Here is a 17,597-nt window from a genome sequence, read left to right as displayed (position 1 = left end):
TCAGAATTCCTGTGTTTAGCATACATTTTGGGAAGTCTTTACTAAAATATTATCCAACTAACTGATACTTTACTATGCAAATTCTTCTTCACAAGCTCCACTGCATTTTACCCAACCAATACATGCATCACATTTATCTTCAGTAGGCTAACAGTTGGTTGGGAACACTGGATAAAGATCTAACTTTCAGGATCTGCGTGCTCTTCTGTTTCTTTCGGTCTTAAATGTTCCTGCATTTGTTCAGGGTACCATGTTCTAGCTACTGTACCCTGTACCCTTTCTGTACATGGGAAGGTGACACCCTTTGCAGGGGGACTAAAACTTATGCACTGTAATCTTCAAAGTCCAATGCTATGTCACAGGTTCAGGCTAAGTTCATTTCTAGGAGTAGCCTCCATATACCCCTTCAATTAGCATAAACAGGGACAAGGGCAGTCAAAGGTCAAGAGAAGTTCAAAATAGCATAACCTCTTTTTGCCAGCATTTCCAAAAGTTCCTAATCCTGCAAGGCTCTCCAAGCTGTTCTTGCCATCATGTTTACTATACAGTTGTAAAACTCAGAACAAGGCCTGGCTTGATACAAGGGAAGCTGAAATCAAATGGTTGAGAATAGGTAGCATTGTTGCTTAAAACAGGAGAAATAATTGATTTATGTTATGGTGGCCAATTAGGTTGTAAAGTGAGAAACTCTTAAAGCAACCCTGTGGCTTCAAGGCAGCTTTTTGCTCTGATTTCTGCTCAGCAAATAGGAGGTACCCCAATAAAGGTCATCAGCTCCATGAGCTAAATTATTAATTCCTTTCATGCCACTCAGGGCTTGTAAATAGTATATAATACAAGAAAACAATTGGCACTGTTCACGCATAGGGCAGAGGAAAGGTCAGAGGGTAAATAGTTGCGTTGGCAGCAGCTGTTCTTCATAGCTGAGCAGACTTTGTCCTTTTCATCTTTCAGAGTAAACCTGTTCCCAAAATTTAGCTGGTTGTTAATTCATATCTCCTCTTAATTGAATTGGTTTTAGGAGTTCAATGTATTTCCACATAATTATGGAAATGAAAAGGGCTGGAGGGGAGGGTGAGGGAAATGAGTAAGAAGAGGTAAAAACAGTATTTACATGTTTTATAAAGAACTATTTGAATTTTTTAAATATTAATTTACATGGATGAGAGACATTTTAAAGTCCACCTGTTCAAGGCAGACTGAAGTATACTCTTATAAAGCTATTTTAAAAATTTTTGAAGCATAATTTGAGATCAATAGGTTCTAAATTGCCACTTTGCTAGCAGTATAAGAATGTTTTAAGTGTTCCTGCTTTTCTCATGTACTAGATTGTTTCATCTTCATACTGTTTGTGAGATCTCGGTGAGCTGCTGAGCGGGGCCTTATTTTCTTTCCTGCAGTACTTGAAAGAATATTGAGTGAATTCTAGTAATGTCAGACTTGAATAATGGGGCAGTTGTGACCACTGTGTATTAGCCTTCATGACCATACCACAAATTGTAATTAAAAAAATATATCTACATAACCTCAAGCATTGACTGAAATTATCCTTTCTAAGAATAGCTAGGAAATCTGTTACACTCCTGTTGTTCATAACCGTTAACGTGACAGTATAGTGAACAGTCTAGAAACTAGTGGATGTAAATCTAAACTAGATCTCTTACCACTCAAACTTGTCTTCAGAAGGCATGTGCTTTATTTGGTTGCTTTTTGAATGATACTTGATAAATTATTCCAGATGTTTGCAGGTGTACCTTACCACCCTAAGTGACTGTTACTCGCACAATTGCTTCTCAAGTGGTACAGGCTGCTGCTGCTGACCGCTCTGCGGCTGCTCTCTGCCATCTGGCTGACTTGCAGGGCAGTTGACCTCTTTTTGCCAAAGAGCAGCAGGTAACCTCTAAATGACCATCTGCTAATCTGTCACTTCAGCCTTTCTGAAAGCTGAGTTGTGCACAATACTGATACCTAAATGGACTATATCTTTACCATTCTCAGAACAAATTTAATGCCACATTTGCAAATTTTCAGGTTATTTTGGCTATATATGAAAGCATATGTATCTGTTATAAGAAGCAAATGCTAAACTCTTTACAAGTATCTGAAATTGCTATATTGCATATGAGAAATCTTTTCACTTACAGAAATGTGGGCAGGGTTTATGACCTGCTAGCTCTTTAAGGGGGTTAGCAATTCCTGCATTAGGGAAGCTATAGAAATAAGGTAGAAAACAGGAAGATGCCAAATCAGTTTTTGTCCTGTAAGCAGCTGAAAAATATACTTCACAGAGCCAGAAATCAGAAATGCTGCAGTCCAACACTGTCACATTCAGCTTTCCAGAGACTGGTGAAAGAGATACAAATAGGATACAAGTTAAATATAAATGAATTAATTTGTTCAAAAGTTCAGAGCAGTAAATATCTCTATAATTTAACAAAGAGGACATTTCTGAATAAACCTGTCATTGTTTTTATTGTGGCTCTTTGTGGCTGGTACTTGCATGTTGATACGTTGTAGGTTTTGGGTAGCGCAACAGAGCAGGTTCCTAAGCAAAGGGCTCTCAATAGGTGTGGCATGAAACTGTGGTACAAGGATTAAATTAACATAAGCATGGTGCTATGTCTGCTCTTCATGTGCTATAAAAATGGTCTGCTGAAGTGTTTACATTTGTTTGCAGTTTGCTTAGTTAGACCCAAACTTTTCACTTTTTATTGTAAACGGTCTTCAGTGAGTGGCATGCTGCTGAATAAATCAGAACTATAAAAAAATATAAAACACAGTATTTGGACCAATTACAAGCTCTGGCTGTGGGCTGCAGTTATGCTTCTAAGATTGTATTCTATAGTTGAGGAATATAAAGTTGTATGCATTTCTTGTGTCTTAAAGCTAAATATGAGAATTACATATAATGACTTGGTATCTGCTGGCATCAAAATGAGAGACTATTTTGCTTGGTAACTTGGGAATTTGTAGAAATGTGATGAGACTAAATGTCCATTAAAAAAAAAAATCAAACCCCAAAGAGATTGTATCATTGTTTTACCTGATCTAATTAGATTAAAACTGACCCTGTTCCAGGAAAATAGTTCTCTTCCTATTTTGGATCCTGGAAAGGTGGATCCTTCCCAAAATGCAGAGTATCTGGCACAGATCAGGTTTTGACTTTGTTTTTTGTTTGTTTTAATTAGCAAAACACAGGAAGCTAGTCTTGTTTCCTCTTTCTTCAGAAAATAAAGCTTTGTCTTCAGAGACACTTATTTCTGATTCTTCTTCAAGTCAAATGCGAAGTGACACCAGCATTTGTGGAAGGGGAACTGTCTTGTAATAGCAAATTATTTGAAGGCAGTCAAGGCACAGCTAGGATACCATCCTCTCCTTTCATTCCAAAGTAGTGCTCCATTTTAGAAGTTAATATTGTATTCAATTTAAAACTGGCAGAATTGAGGATTTCTTCATGGTGAAAACTGTTCTGATAAATGGCTGCTCTGAAAAGTAGATCTGGAGATAATGTGTATTTGAGACAGAAATCTTGTAAATAGGAAAGGCCAACATTGTTAAAAGTTAACTGCCTCTCAAAGCAGCTTCTGTGTACAGATAAATGAGGAGAGGAATATTAAATTTAAATGTAAAAATAAATTTTCAAAATTAAAGGTTTTTTTAAGCTCTTGGTAAAATGCACATGACAATCTTATCATTTTCACTTTCCCATTAGCTACAGATGTGGAGCAGATGAGTTCCTCTTCTCCTGTCCTTCCTATGAACTCCATGGGCAGTAAGTACCACTTCTTATTGACACATGTGATGAGGTTGAATTTCTTACTCTCTGAGATTATCCAAAGAGGTGAATTTGTACTTCACTGTACAAACTTTGAGAAGTTTTACAGCTAATGCTTATGCATGCATGGAGACAGAGATGCCGATATCAGCATACTTGAATAGCTCTTTCTCATGAAAATAGCATAGAGCAGGTCTGTATGTCAGCATTTACACCAGTATAATGCTGCTTATGTAAGGTGTTTTTCAACGAGAGGCAACAGTGGAAGCTGTAGAGTAGATGCTTGTATCGTGCAGTGATACAATGACTGAAAAAACTTGAGGTGCTGATAAATTGTGCTGACGTGAAAGTACCTATCTTGTGTATTGGTACTATATTTTGAAATTTCTGATGAAACTGAAAGTAGTAAGTTAGTAAAATCCTTTTCCAATTCAATGAATTCTGGACTTGTAACTTTATAAGACTTTGAAAATTCTAGTTGCTGGACTCTTAAAATAATGCGAATTCAGAATTATTTTTTAATACTCCATCTAGTGGTATTTGTATCCAAGGACCAAATGTATTTTGTTGATGATAATCCACTAGGTGGCAACAAGTCCTTGCCAGACGTGGGGAAGTTACAGGCTTAAACTCAAAACAACTGTATTCCTAATAGAGGGATGAGCTCTGTGCAAATCTTTCATTTGAAGCAACTTGTTTTTTCAAAACTCTCAGCAGTTTTCAAATATGGCAGATTATTAACTGACAGTTCATTTAAACTAATGCTCAGGTGCTGGGAACCATCTAAAAGTCCAACAGAGTCAAGATACTGTGGCTTTACCATCCATGTTATTGTGCTGATGGATTTACGCTTATGGTTATGGTAGAGCACTGAGGCTTTGGAGAACTATGGCTCCTCTATAGTGAGAAAAGTGGCTCCTTCCTCTATAAGGAGAACCGTGGTGCGTATTAAATGTACACTAGATTCAGATTCGCAAATGCGTGTGCAGTTGTTTGTGTTCACTGGTAAAGCACACTTTTGTATGCATGTAGCCAGGCTTTCATGTAGTTGATCACTTGCATATGGAACTGGATGAAATTTCACATGCATATATATATATATATATATATATATATATATGTGTGTGTGTGTGTATACATATATAGTAATTTAAGGTGCTATTTAAATTTGTGGCTTATGAAAATATGAGAATTCATAGTCTGTTACAGCTTAATTTTACTGCGTTCAGGTTCCTTGTGTGTTAATAAGTATTAAAACTCAAATTTCCACAATATCCTATCAGGATATATCTGCTAAATACTGAAAGTAAGACTGCTTAACAAGAATTGAATGACCCTTCCTTCTCCCTTAAATCTTTGTATATTATTGTTAGTCTAATTTGTTTAGCTAGAGCTTTCATGTCCCATGTGTTATCTTTTGCTGAACTGAAGAATGCTTGTCAAATTTTTGTTTCTTATGAAGATACTTATATAAACTTTTGATAAACTAAATAAACTGAGCTCCTGGAGTTCTTTTGATGTCTTCATGTCTTTTGATCTAATCACATTGCTGGCGGGCAGGCGAAGCTGTAGCGGCTGGGTGTGGGTGCGTGGTGGGTCTGCTGGGGCAGTGCCACCAGGCAGAGGCACAGAGCAGACAGCAAAGCTGATGCCATCCTTCACCTGCTGCCATGTGATTTTAGGCAGAGCTAGCCTCTTGGAGCTGGGGAAGCTCACCATGTGGCAATTCCTAAAGTTCTCTAGCCCCAACAGTCTGATTTTTGCAGTGCTGGCTGTGCTGAGTGTGTGCCAGTGCTCAGCTTCATTCATCCCGGTGTGTTAAGTTAGACTAATGTGAGTGGCAGTCGGTTCTACTGCCTGTCCTATGGAGTTGGAACAGGAGTGTATAGTTGACTCCCAAAACACCCAAAACCTCCCAAGCATGAATCTTATAATTTTATACATTTCTACATAACTGTTTTTCTCTAGTGAGCTTTTTCCTTGATTGAACATCTTGCTATCTCAGTACCAAACTTAATTAAAGCAAAAGTTTTAACGATTTTCACAATGGAATAGAAAACAATGCTGAACAGTTTTGTGAAAACAAAATTCTTTTGCTTATTTGTGCATTCAGAGTACTTAAGAATGGCAGAGTAGGTGTTTAAACCTCACGCTTAAGTCATGCATTAGCAATCCAGGCAGTGGGCCCTTTACTGCAGTTTTTCAAGTTTGTCTGAGATGTCTTATCCACTGTAATTGCAGTGAATTATTTTCATCTTTCTTTGCAGTAAAGATGAACATCTCTCTATCAGGATTATCTTCTTTTGTATTTTCATATAGGTATATGTGGGGAATTATAGTAGGCTGAGTGAAACTTTTGTGTTTAAAATGACAACATACAAGTGCTTTCTTATATGTCATTTAAGATGCCACTAGGGGAAAAAACCCAACAGACTGTGCACTCACACTTTGAGTGAATCTTCTAAACAGCCTGAAAGATTCAAAATTTAAAATGCAAAATGTAAAACTAGATTCCAAAACAAGTCTTCTGTCATCTGTCTAGTTTAAACAATGTTTAAATGATTCAACAGACATGCTTTTTAATAATCCTTTCAGGTTGTCCTTTCTTATATCACTGCAATGATTTTTCTACATCAAACTACCAACCACCATCCTTACAAAGAGTGTAAGTGGAAATGCTCTCGGTAGGTGACTGAAGAGACTGAATGGTGCCCTTCAGTGTCAGGCTTGGGGAAGAAGGGAGGGCATTTTTGTTTAAGTCCCAGTTTTGCAAAGAATCATCTGTTAGTTTTGTAGTTCCGTTGAATTCAATGAAAATTCTTGTCTATAACATTTGAATGAGGTTAATCAGAGCAAGCAAATTGGGTTTTACTTTTAATATTCAGCTATTTGGAATTTAAATGTCATTATTAAGTTGTTCAGACTTGGACTATGCAGCATGCTTATGGAGACAGTTACTGTCTGATATCCAGCACAGCATGTCTGAACAGGCTTCTTTCAAAAAAAAAAAAAAAAAAAAAAAAAACCTAAATCATGTGAGCAACTGGAAAGGAATGAGTAAGGTACAAGAAAATGCTTAGACCATTTATTACGCAGTGAATTGACTGTGTCACTTCTGGCCAAAATTAATTTTCTCCATTTGGTCTTTCCCTGCCATCTCCTCCCTGACCACCAGGTTGCAGAGGGTGGTGGGGATGCACGGCACAGGTCTAAGCCCTCTTCTCTTACTGCTCACTTGTCTCTGCAGCTGTTACATAAAGTTGTCTTGAGATAGTGGGATTCTGGGGCAGAGGTATGTTTCATGTAAATAATAAAAACTTGCTTCTGCACTTTTCACTAGTCTTTCTGATAGACAAAGCTTTCCTAAGCTGAATCTTCATTGCTGTAATTTAAGCTTGCCCTGCCTACCACAGCAATGAAAGGATTGTTCTCTGCAGCATCTTAAATCATTGGAGAGGTGGGGGAGCAGCAAGTTGTCATTCCTAACCATATCATTCCTGAGCCAGACAACCTTAATTCTGTCATCTCTCACTGACTGCTTTTTAGGACTTCAGTTACTCTTATTGCTGTTCCATAGATAGTCTCCATTAGGAGGAAGTTTCATTTCTATAACCTGGTGAAGCTCATGCATAGGTTTACACTTTACTGATAGGGAAAGCTGAGACCGATAAAGAACCATAAGGAGTAAGGTGCCACGTCTAATAAAATATAGTTGGTTGATCAACTGTTGTAGCTCCCTTTTGACCCTCTAAAAATTCTAGTGCAGTTCTTTTGATATGAGACTGCTAAAAGCATTATTCTAACTCTTATAGCCTAGGTAGATCACTGGGAGTTATCTAGTAACTTCAAAGGTGCCTAGGAAAAAATATTTTAAAATTTAAAGCAGTAGTAGCATGACAGAGCTCAATAGCTTTCAATCTGTGCTAGCTGGCTACACCTAACTTGGGCTCCCTTGGATTTGACTCCACTGCAAATGGTTATAGTTCAGCTGTTTTGGAGATTTCTGCTTCTTTTGATTAACTACCCTGCATCTTTTCTGCCCCTGCAATTTCTCTTTTAACTGATTAGGCAGCTCTGATATCTGCTCGTTTTCCAGAACGTACAGCGATATTACTAACAGTCCCATACTCTGAGGAAGGAGGAAAGCAGAGGGGTGCAAGGAAGGGTTTGTAGTGAGAGGGTCCCAATAGCAGAGGAGGATACAAGGACCACTTTGCTTTGCTGAGTCCAGCATGGCCTAAAGTCCTTCAGGAACATCTCTGTTTTTTGGGAAACTGGGGGGAGAAGGGCAGAAGAAAGAGGCTATTGTTTTCACCCACCATCCTCTGAAACATGACCCTTTCCCAAGCTGGGTAAGTTCTTGTTTAGTAGTAATGTGATGACTCTGCTGGTGTTACACTGAGAGTACTGTGAAGGATTATAATCACACTGTCCATAGAGGTTGAGTCTATTGCTATCACTTACATGCAGTAAAACGAAGAATGAACTTGGTGGGTGGCTGAAATATGAACCATGAAACGTGGCTGGGGCTAACACCTGATGAACATCTGTTAATAAAATGCATTCCATCTTTGCATTTCCTCTGGTATTTTTCTGATACAGACTGGACTGTCTTGACTTTAATTTCAGGAAGAAGAGCTGCCATAATAGCAGCTGAGTGTCATCTTTTGGCTTCTGCTGGGGTGGAGATCATCCAGCTGTTGGTGCTAGTGAAGTATAACCGCTAACATCAGTTTGCTTTGTAGGAATGGAGAAACCATTTGGCAGACTGTCTTTGCAGATCACTTTTGCTGTGTGATTAGAGGTGATTTTTCAGGGTTGAGAAGAGGAAAGGTGCCACAAAACACCTTGCTCTAACTTGAATTCTGTAGTCAGACTATTGATAAAACTACATCTCTGGAAAACCCACAGAAGTTAAAGATCATTAAAACATTCCTTGTTTATAGTCTTCTAGCTTTCTGGTGTACATTTGGGTCTGTTTTGATTTCAAAAAACTTCTTTTACATATCAAGTTATACCTAATGTTCAAGTTATACCTAATGTTCAAATTTATAGTATACGGGAAAAAATATTTGAAGTTGATGATAAAAGCTAATCAGTAAGCTATTCCTACTCTTCCATAAGTTTGCTTTGCACAAGTAAAATTTTCTTTAAAAAACACTTCACAGCAAAATATAGATTACAAGATATTATTTTTATGTGCTTCAGTAAGCAGTACATACTTTTACCAAAATGCATGTGACAGTTGTTGGTCAGGTTTTCATATTTAAACAGTTGTAGGATTTACATATTCTTTATAAAGTGTTCAGCATGGAAACAGTTTCTCCTGAAGCTGATAAATGACAGCAGTCTGCTTCAGTCTGTACTGGAGATGGATCGTAATTATGTTTTCCTGTATTTAAAAGAAAAGCATCTCAGTAGATGCATACTTACTAGACCCATGAGGTCCAGTATATTGCATGACTTCAGACTCTTTCAAGGATTGCTTGTAAATGCTTTTTTCGGGCCTTGTGGGAAAAGAATCTTTTTTGCACGGTTTTAGAAGTTACAATATTGAATTGGAGATTGTTCTTTCAGTGCTGTAAAAATGATGTGCCTGAAATGCTTCATACAGTTAATACACTTCTCAAAAAATGTACTTGGTTACCTGTACATCTGTTCAGGGTACAAATGTACCCTGTTACAAGGTCAGCTTTTTTATAAGGATTATTCTTATTTTAACTGCAATTTACTACTTTGCAAAATGTTAATCCTCACAGTGGCTGTTGGGAGGTAAAGAGCATCAGCTCAGGCACGTGCTCGTAAAGAAAGATAAATGACTTGTCTTAAATTTCCTCAGTGAGATAATGGCAGAGCCATAGACCTGCCCTGTACACTTACTGCTAGACAGAACTTAAAAACAGTGCTTGTTGAAGAAGAAGCACAAGTCACTTTTCTTGCCAAACCCCCTGCAACGCTCATCTGAATGCGCAGGCTCTTAGCTAGCTGGTCCGCAGTTTGCATTCATTGATCAGTGAGTTGATAGAAACAAAAACCCACCGACAGCAATGAATGTTGATTGCAGCCATTAGGTGCTTGAGATGTACAACGTTGTTTCTTCAGACAACAGTTTTGTGGAATAAATGATAGTATCATCTTAATCTCAGGGCATACTTTAGGACTGTTTAAAGTCTTGGTGACTCTGGAAAGTGCACTTGCATGCGCTGTTAAAGCCTGCTGCATTGCAGCCTACCTTGAGTGCTCGCAGGTGGTGCCAGAGAGCCTCGGTGGAGGTGTCCGTGCTGTGAGCATTGCCCCTGGCAGCAGGGACAGGTGTTTCCTTGCTGCCCAGCTGCAGGTGCCAGGAGGAGGCATGGGGACAGCTGGCTGTTCTGCGCAGGCCAGTGTCATGGCTGGCACTGCTGGCGAGCAGCTGTTGGAAACTGTGCAAGGGTCCCCAGCAGCAAATGCACTGGCATGCCAGAGCTGCTGCTAGCAAAGCTCAAGTTGCCAGCCCAAATGAAAAGGAAGTTCCTGATCAGGCATGTGTCCTGCTATTTCGAACATATACTATACTCAGGTTTGCTTCTAAATTTACCATATACGTGTGGACACATTATTGCTTTTGTGCTGTTCATACAAAACCTTCCATTACACTCAGATGCTTTGTTTTGCAGAAATTACGCTTAAGTTTATATCTTTTTTTTTCTTAAATAGAAAACAACCATTTCTTATATACCAGTTCTTTTTAGGAGAAGCTAGACTAAGAAAACTCAACTAGCTTCTTTGCTCTTAATATTATCTATAAATCATGACCTATTAATAGTAACCACGTGTGAAGCATTATGAAGGTTCAAGCTTTCCATTTAACAGAGAGTTTGTGATAAACCTCAAGGTACAGTCAACGGTCGATGGTTTTTTCTAGTTCTCAAACTCACCGACAGCGTTGAATGTTCACTGAAGCTATCCGACGATGGCTGTATACATGCACTGTACATACTTTCCATGCATATGTTTTCCATAAACTAGCAGTGGAGACATTGCTGAAGGCTGCACATTCTTTGTTGTAAAGTCTTAAACTGAAAGTATTTTAATTATGAAATGGAACCATGATGGCTAATGAATTGCAGAAGTTTAAGACTATAGTTACTGGTTCTAAATTGACTTAATGTTTCTTAAACCAGCTTTGAACATACCTGAATTATAGTTGTGAAAAAGCCTTTCTTCTTTTGGTGTAAATATTCTAAATAGCTACACCAAGAGGTTTTGAAATGTTTCAGATTTTTTCATAAAGTTCACTTAAAAAACAGAGCAGGAGGGGTGTGACACATCCCATAACTGCAAACCAACAGAAGTGAGAGGAAGAGGGGCAGCACGACTTCTATTTCTTAGTATAGTGTGTAGTTTATTTGTATCTCTACAGTTCATATCCTTTTTTTTCCTTTACCTTGGGTCTTCAGAAAGCTTTCTCTGTGCCAGTGCTTTAAGGCAGTCCAGTTCTCAGCGACTGCTTGGTTAAACTGAGGTGACCCTTTGGCAAGAACATCTTACTGGATGAAGTTGCTAGAGAAAAGGATGGGGATTAGTCATGTTGCCTCTCAAACTGCTTGATTCCAAGCCGATTAAGTTTACCCTAAAACGCTCCTCATACTGGCTGTTTGAGGTGACATTCCCCACCTATATTTTGGGTAGGCAAACAGCACAAAATATACTTCATCCTATTACTTCATTCCTCTGCTTGCTTACTTGTCTGATGTCCAAGCTGTTGTGTCTCTACATCCTGCAAGAAGCTTGCAGGTGAATCTTCTGGTGTTGTCCATGACAGCTGACACCGAGCGGGCATCGCTGAACTGTAAAATGAGTGTACACCACGAGTCGGATTCTTCTGTTCCCTTCAGAGTTAAGCAGCTTGGCATTCAGCAGATTGGGAGATTCTGCCCCAAGTGAACAGCCACCTATTTCCAAGTAATTTTTAACATGATCTAGAATATTATCAGTGTAGGCAGCTTTCCCCCCTAAGCTGCAAGTTTTCGACTGAATTTGTAGATTTCTGCCTACAAATGTACTGGTGAAAATAAATAAATTGCGTAAGTTTTTGACTGAAAAGTGAAAAAAGGGATTTATTCTCTTTAAATCTCTATATTACATCTGCCGATTTTCAGTTTTCCCAGCAGGTTTGAGAGAGAAATTACTTGCAGCTTGTTTGTTAAAATGAAATTTCCTCCTTCTTGTGTAATAACTTTGCAGTGAGTGAAATGGACTGTACCAAATTAAAGTGAGTAACTTACCGCTTTAAAATTCTATGACTCTTAATGCAGAGTTTTTTCTCTTGTCCTAGGGCTCGGTAAGTGTCTATCTTAATATCCTAAGCAGATGTATGCAACTTAAACAGCATTGAACAATAAGCATTTTGCCTAATAAAATATTTGAAGTCAATTCATCTACTTATATTGAGTAAGCTGTATCTACATTTGACAGATGAGCTTGTTTGCAGAATAGTTTGTAGTCTGCACTTAAATGAGTTAATTTTAGTGGTAATATTAAATATCAACCAATCCTGAAAAATCAAAAGAATTCTCTGGACGTTACCAACCCTCACCTTTTTCTTGCCATCTTTTTGGAGTAGAAGCTGGTGGAAAGAGCAAAGAAAATTTCAGTTAATAACAAGCAATGATCAGCCTCAAGTATTAAGCCTTGTGAGTGTTGCAATTGGAAGGCTAACTGCATTTGCTAGATACAATGTAAATCAGGGAAACCAAGTCAAGCATGAAATTTTAATCTTAATATACAGTTTGAGTATAATCAAACTATGTTGTTTGGAGGCTTTTTTCTGAGTTCAACTTTTCTTCTTCCTTTTGTATGTCTCCTGACCTTCTACTTGGTAACTGTCATCTACTCATTTCACAATTTGAGAGCCTGAATTTCTTCTGAATGTTAAAAACTAACTGTACAAGTTATTTCTATGTTTTGGGTGCATGTTGACTCCCTCTTGCAAAGTTAAAAGCTCTCCATCAGCTAGATTTTGGACAGGTTCTGAGATGAAAGAAAAATATTCTCTGGAAACAATGTAACTAGGCAAGGCTTGGGATCAACAAAAATGAAGTCTTTGCAACCATCCCCAGAAGAGTATGCAAAATCTGTATTTTCCTGAGTCTCTAAGTGCTTTCTCTTATTTATATATATATGTGTGTGTGTGTCTATATATATCTCATAAATAAACTTATGGAAGATTAGTCTGTTACTGTGAGAGGTTCTTCATAAAATTCAGTTCCCTCAAAACTTGTGGAAATAAATATCTAGGTGGAGAAAAGAATCTGTTAATGAACCTGCTGAGACCCTGCAAGCATGCACTTGCATCATCTCAGACACTGGAGAATCCCCACCTTTCTAATGCTTCAGTAATGGGAAAAGCATTAAGTGGACCTCGCACCTTCTTAGATACTAGTCAGTCAACCGTGAGACATAAGTATTTGAAAACCAGGCTTCATTAGCTCTGCTTGTCAAACTCCTTGTAAATTGGAACCTTTGTAAGGTTAATCAGTGTAATAGCATGAATGAGAGCAGTGGTGGATTGCTGAAGCAGAACTTTACATTGTGAATATTGCAGACTCAAAGCACGTTGGATGTTCTTTCAGCATGTACTGAAAAGAATCGATTTTTATAAAAAGAAAAATGTTTCCTCAAAATATGCATGCAAACCCTGGAACACAGATTAATTGCCTGAAGTAGGGTGACAGAATTTAGTTAATTTTGTGTATGTTTCTGATATTTTGTGTAGTTATGATGCCTGATCAATTCTTACACACCAACTCCATCATTCTAAACAGAAAAAAGACAAGAGGATGTAATCTCTGATGGTATTTTTAGTTCTTCCTGCTGTTTCACTGAAATTTGGATGACTGTTTAAGGAGCGATGCTAATGCTAAATACTTCAGAATCAGCAGTCTGCTATAATTAGATTGGAGACTTCCCCCCCCCTTAAGTGTCCGAAAGTTCTGTGCTATTTGACAAATCATCGGACAATGGAAAAAGATCAGGGGAGAAAGTGAAGAAACCAGTTACCCATCTACTCTGTTTGCCCTTTTGGAATAATACATAGTGCTGTGATGCTGATCTCAGACAAAATAAATGCAAAGCTCTTGTATGACCTGAGAGAAATGCAATTAATACCAATCCAGGGATTTATGGAGGACTTATCAGGTTATTTTGATTAATTTTGAGTTAACAAGATTGCTTATGGATGCAACATACCTTAGACTTTTGTAAGGTATTTGACTTAATACTGTATGACATGTTAAACTGACATGGTACATATTTGCAGTGGGAAACATTAAAAGGATTAAAAAATGACAAATGAGTAGGTCTCACTGCAGTTCTGAATGGGAATTTGAGCAAGTGGCTGCAGTCTTTGAATAGTGTATTTAGTAATTCAGAATCTAAGAATTTCTAAAAGGGAAGTATATTCAGAAAAATAAATAGCAAAAGCTTCAAATATGAAATAGATGCTTTGAATATTCACAGAGCAATGTTATTATTTCAGATAGCTAAAGATGTTTAGTTATCTTTAAGTGTAGCTGTCTTTTGATATAAAACAGACTACCAAAACTAGAAGGGAAAAATATTGAAGTCTTGTGTGAAATGTATGCACAGATTATAAGCAAAATAAAATTCTCTAAAACAAAGCATAAAAAATATTCTGACGCACTCTTCAAAAACTTGATGTATAAACTTCTGTTTCAAGAGCATACAGAAAAGTGGAAAGCTTTTTTGGGCTACAGAGAAATGACACTGCAACAAAGCAAGTGATTTTGTATTCTCCACTGCTTGCTTTTGGTAAATATTAGACTAAATCTCTGCAAGTGTCATTAGCATAAAATAAATTATTTTGTTAGTTTTCAATTCTTTTTGCAAAACATAGTATTCATTTTAGGGTTTTTTTTGTTTGTTTGTTTTGGGGTTTTTTTTCCTAGAAATAACATTGTAAACTCAAGAAAATGCCTAGAGCAGGTAGGCTACTCTTTTTCCTTTGGTATTTCTAATGAAATGGTAATTTAATATATCTGTGAAATGAGATAAGCTACAGTATTGTCTTTTCTTTAAAAGAGAGGCTTTTCACACCTACTCAAAAACTGGGAAATGCCTCAACAAGTCTTGGAGACAACATGGAACTCTGTACAGGGTTCCTACCAAAATAATGACTTGTATGAGTGCAGAATAAGCCTGTCTACAAAGGTGCTTAATATCAGCACCATTTCTTCTTCATAGTGGACAGTCTGGCATTGTCCTTCCACTGACTACTGTATGGTATAGAGTTACTGTATAGTAACATGGTTTGATGTTGGACATGTGAAAAGATTGCAAGAGCAATTCTTTTAAATAGATAGAATGAATTGATTTGTGCACACCTGAGCAGAGTGCTGTTTATTTTCTTTAGCAGCAGGATTAACCAGTTGAGTAATCCTTTGTAGTTGTTCAAGAAGGGATGATTTGAGCTTCTGTTAGCAAACAGATTTTCTGACCAAAGCAAAATATGTGTATTGATACAGAACTACAACTACAGCACTCAGTACTTAAGATTCTCATTGTATTTAAGATACTACTTCGAGAATATATAGGTAAGATACAGGATTCTTTTGATTTGGAATGCTGGACTCTTCCATAGCTCAATCAGATCTTCGAATAGTAGTAGTATTCTTTTTTTCTTTTCAGCATGAAATAAGGTATTTATGAATGAGCTAATCTGGATATTCTTTCAGTTTGACAACCCAGGTTGAGTAATCAGATGCCTACTGATTTTTTGAGCACTTTACTGAAATTTTTCCAAGCCCCTGAAATTTCTACAGCTGAATTAGGTATCTTTTTAAACAAAATGTGCTTTATATTTCTAGAATAAACAAACTTTCAGAATCAAAACCTCAAGCTATTGTGATCTGCTGAATTAAGTATTTGTCAATTTTGCTTGTAGTCCTGGGGCTGAGAGACATTATAATATTCAAAAGCCTTCTTGTTGATCTACTTACATAGATCATACTGGATTAGAGTCAAGAGTCATCCTGCTACATCTCCAGTGGCTTGTTGTGTAAAGTGAAGTGATCAGATGCCCAGTGTTGCAAGACCTGCCTGCCTCTTCACCAACTCTTCCCTAGGAGCGTGTGATTTTGCCCAGGCAAACTGAGGAGCAGGGCAGAGGAAGCTCCTTTGGGAAGATGAGTGTGTTCCTGCATGCCTGGCTGGTGGCAGGCTGGGTGTTCATTTAAGTAGACCTTGCACGGCTCTTAAGGCTTTTGGAGTGAGCTGCATTTGCAAGCTATTTGTACCTACACTGTACAAGGAGTAAAAATGATCTCAGTTCTTACTATTATACCTTCATCTCATTTCACTAACTTCAGGAATTATTTGTCCTTATTAAAAACAGCTACCTTAATGTTTGGGAGCACTGCTGCACTGTAGCTGTTAGCTGCATTGAATAAAGCAGTTTTAATATAAAAAAGTCAAAACCCTCGCTAACAGGTGTTATATAAGCATATAAGCAGAATATACTTGAATATAAGCAGAAAAAACTTGCATATTTCCTTCTTAAAATTTCCCATCTCCCAGCCATTTGCAACACATAGGCTTCCGGAGATAGTGGTGGCTTCAGTGTATTTAGTAACCATCAATGGATTTCTCTTTCGTGAACCTGTCCAATCTCCCTGTGAACTCCTGTCTTATCCCACCACATCTTTAAAGTTAACATTTGTTGCCATGAAAATTACTGTCAATGATAGATTCATTGTTTTTAATAGAGAGGAACCTCAGATGTCCTCCTGACAAAATCTTGAAGTTATACTATGCCATGTCACATTTTACCAATATTAGTAAAATGCATAGTTTTCAGGAAAGAAAAATCTCATTTTCTCAAAATCTTCTGTCCTGTTTTTCAACCACTTGTTCTCTGGCCTGGAAAACATGCCACCATTGTTCCAGTTCTGATCTGCATTGCAGAAGAATTAGTGCAGTTAATATGTGGACTGCACCACTGGATTGGGACAATTCACAGAAACTAGCCAGTATTTTTCTTTATCTCTCCTTAGTTTTCAGCTCTGAATTTAGAACTACTAAAATCATTTACAGGTACCAAGAAATCGCTTCACTGTTAAGTAAAGTGATCTCTGGTTTCATTTTTTGGAAAAAAGTACTGCAACCCTGTGTGTTTGATGCCACAAAACGTATCAATGGTCTCTTTTGGTGTATAAAGTGTGCTGTTTCTTCATCACTGAAGTATTTATCCAGCATCACTTGACCTGGGGCATATGATAAGTATTATGGGAATGAATGCAGAATAAGTGCTCTGGAAGATGCTTCTATGAATGCTCTTCTTGACCAGCAACCATATGTATCTGTGGTGAGGACCAAAAAGGTTTCCCATTACTTGTGAATTCAGGCACAGTTTCTGTCTCTCAGTTTCAGAAAGGAGAGGTGATCATACTAGATTCTGTTAGTATTTCAAAAATTAACCTTGAAATTATTTTTCTCTTTTTAGAATTTTTTAAAATTATTGGCACAGCCACTAAGATAGTCCTCTTCAGTAAAAACTATTCTCCTGTCGCACAGAACTGACTTTCTGTTTTGAGATAGAAAATGTTTGGATGTGGCCAGGCATTTTTGTGATAAGGAGTGTAGAGAATATCTTGTGTTCTCAAACTAGCCTCAACAGTAAAATGGGGATACCCCATGTTATTGTTTTTGAAATGTACAGTGTGGTTAGAGACAGTAATGGTCAAGAGAATTAATTTCTCTTCTGCTTTGGATGAACCAGTGAGTGCTGCAAAGCCTGCTTGCTTTGGGCTCTTCCTGAAAACGA

At 37.6% G+C, this 17,597-nt stretch overlaps 1 protein-coding gene across 2 annotated transcripts in view; it reads left to right on the top strand.

Annotated features, from left to right (window-relative positions):
• The window catches only part of NR6A1 (nuclear receptor subfamily 6 group A member 1), a 109,895-nt gene that overhangs the window by 18,077 nt on the left and 74,221 nt on the right, over nt 1-17,597 (top strand). For both annotated transcript variants that reach the window (XM_062590748.1, XM_062590746.1), the window contains exon 3: nt 3,713-3,772. In XM_062590748.1, coding sequence (XP_062446732.1) covers nt 3,730-3,772 — 43 coding nt within the window. In that variant the 5' untranslated portion in view covers nt 3,713-3,729. The remainder of the gene's footprint in view (nt 1-3,712; nt 3,773-17,597) is intronic.

The sequence above is a fragment of the Rhea pennata genome, chromosome 18 (genome assembly GCF_028389875.1).
Source record: "Rhea pennata isolate bPtePen1 chromosome 18, bPtePen1.pri, whole genome shotgun sequence".
Lineage (NCBI taxonomy): Eukaryota > Metazoa > Chordata > Aves > Rheiformes > Rheidae > Rhea > Rhea pennata.
Note: the sequence above shows the minus strand (reverse complement) of the source record. Positions and strands in the feature narration are given on the sequence as shown.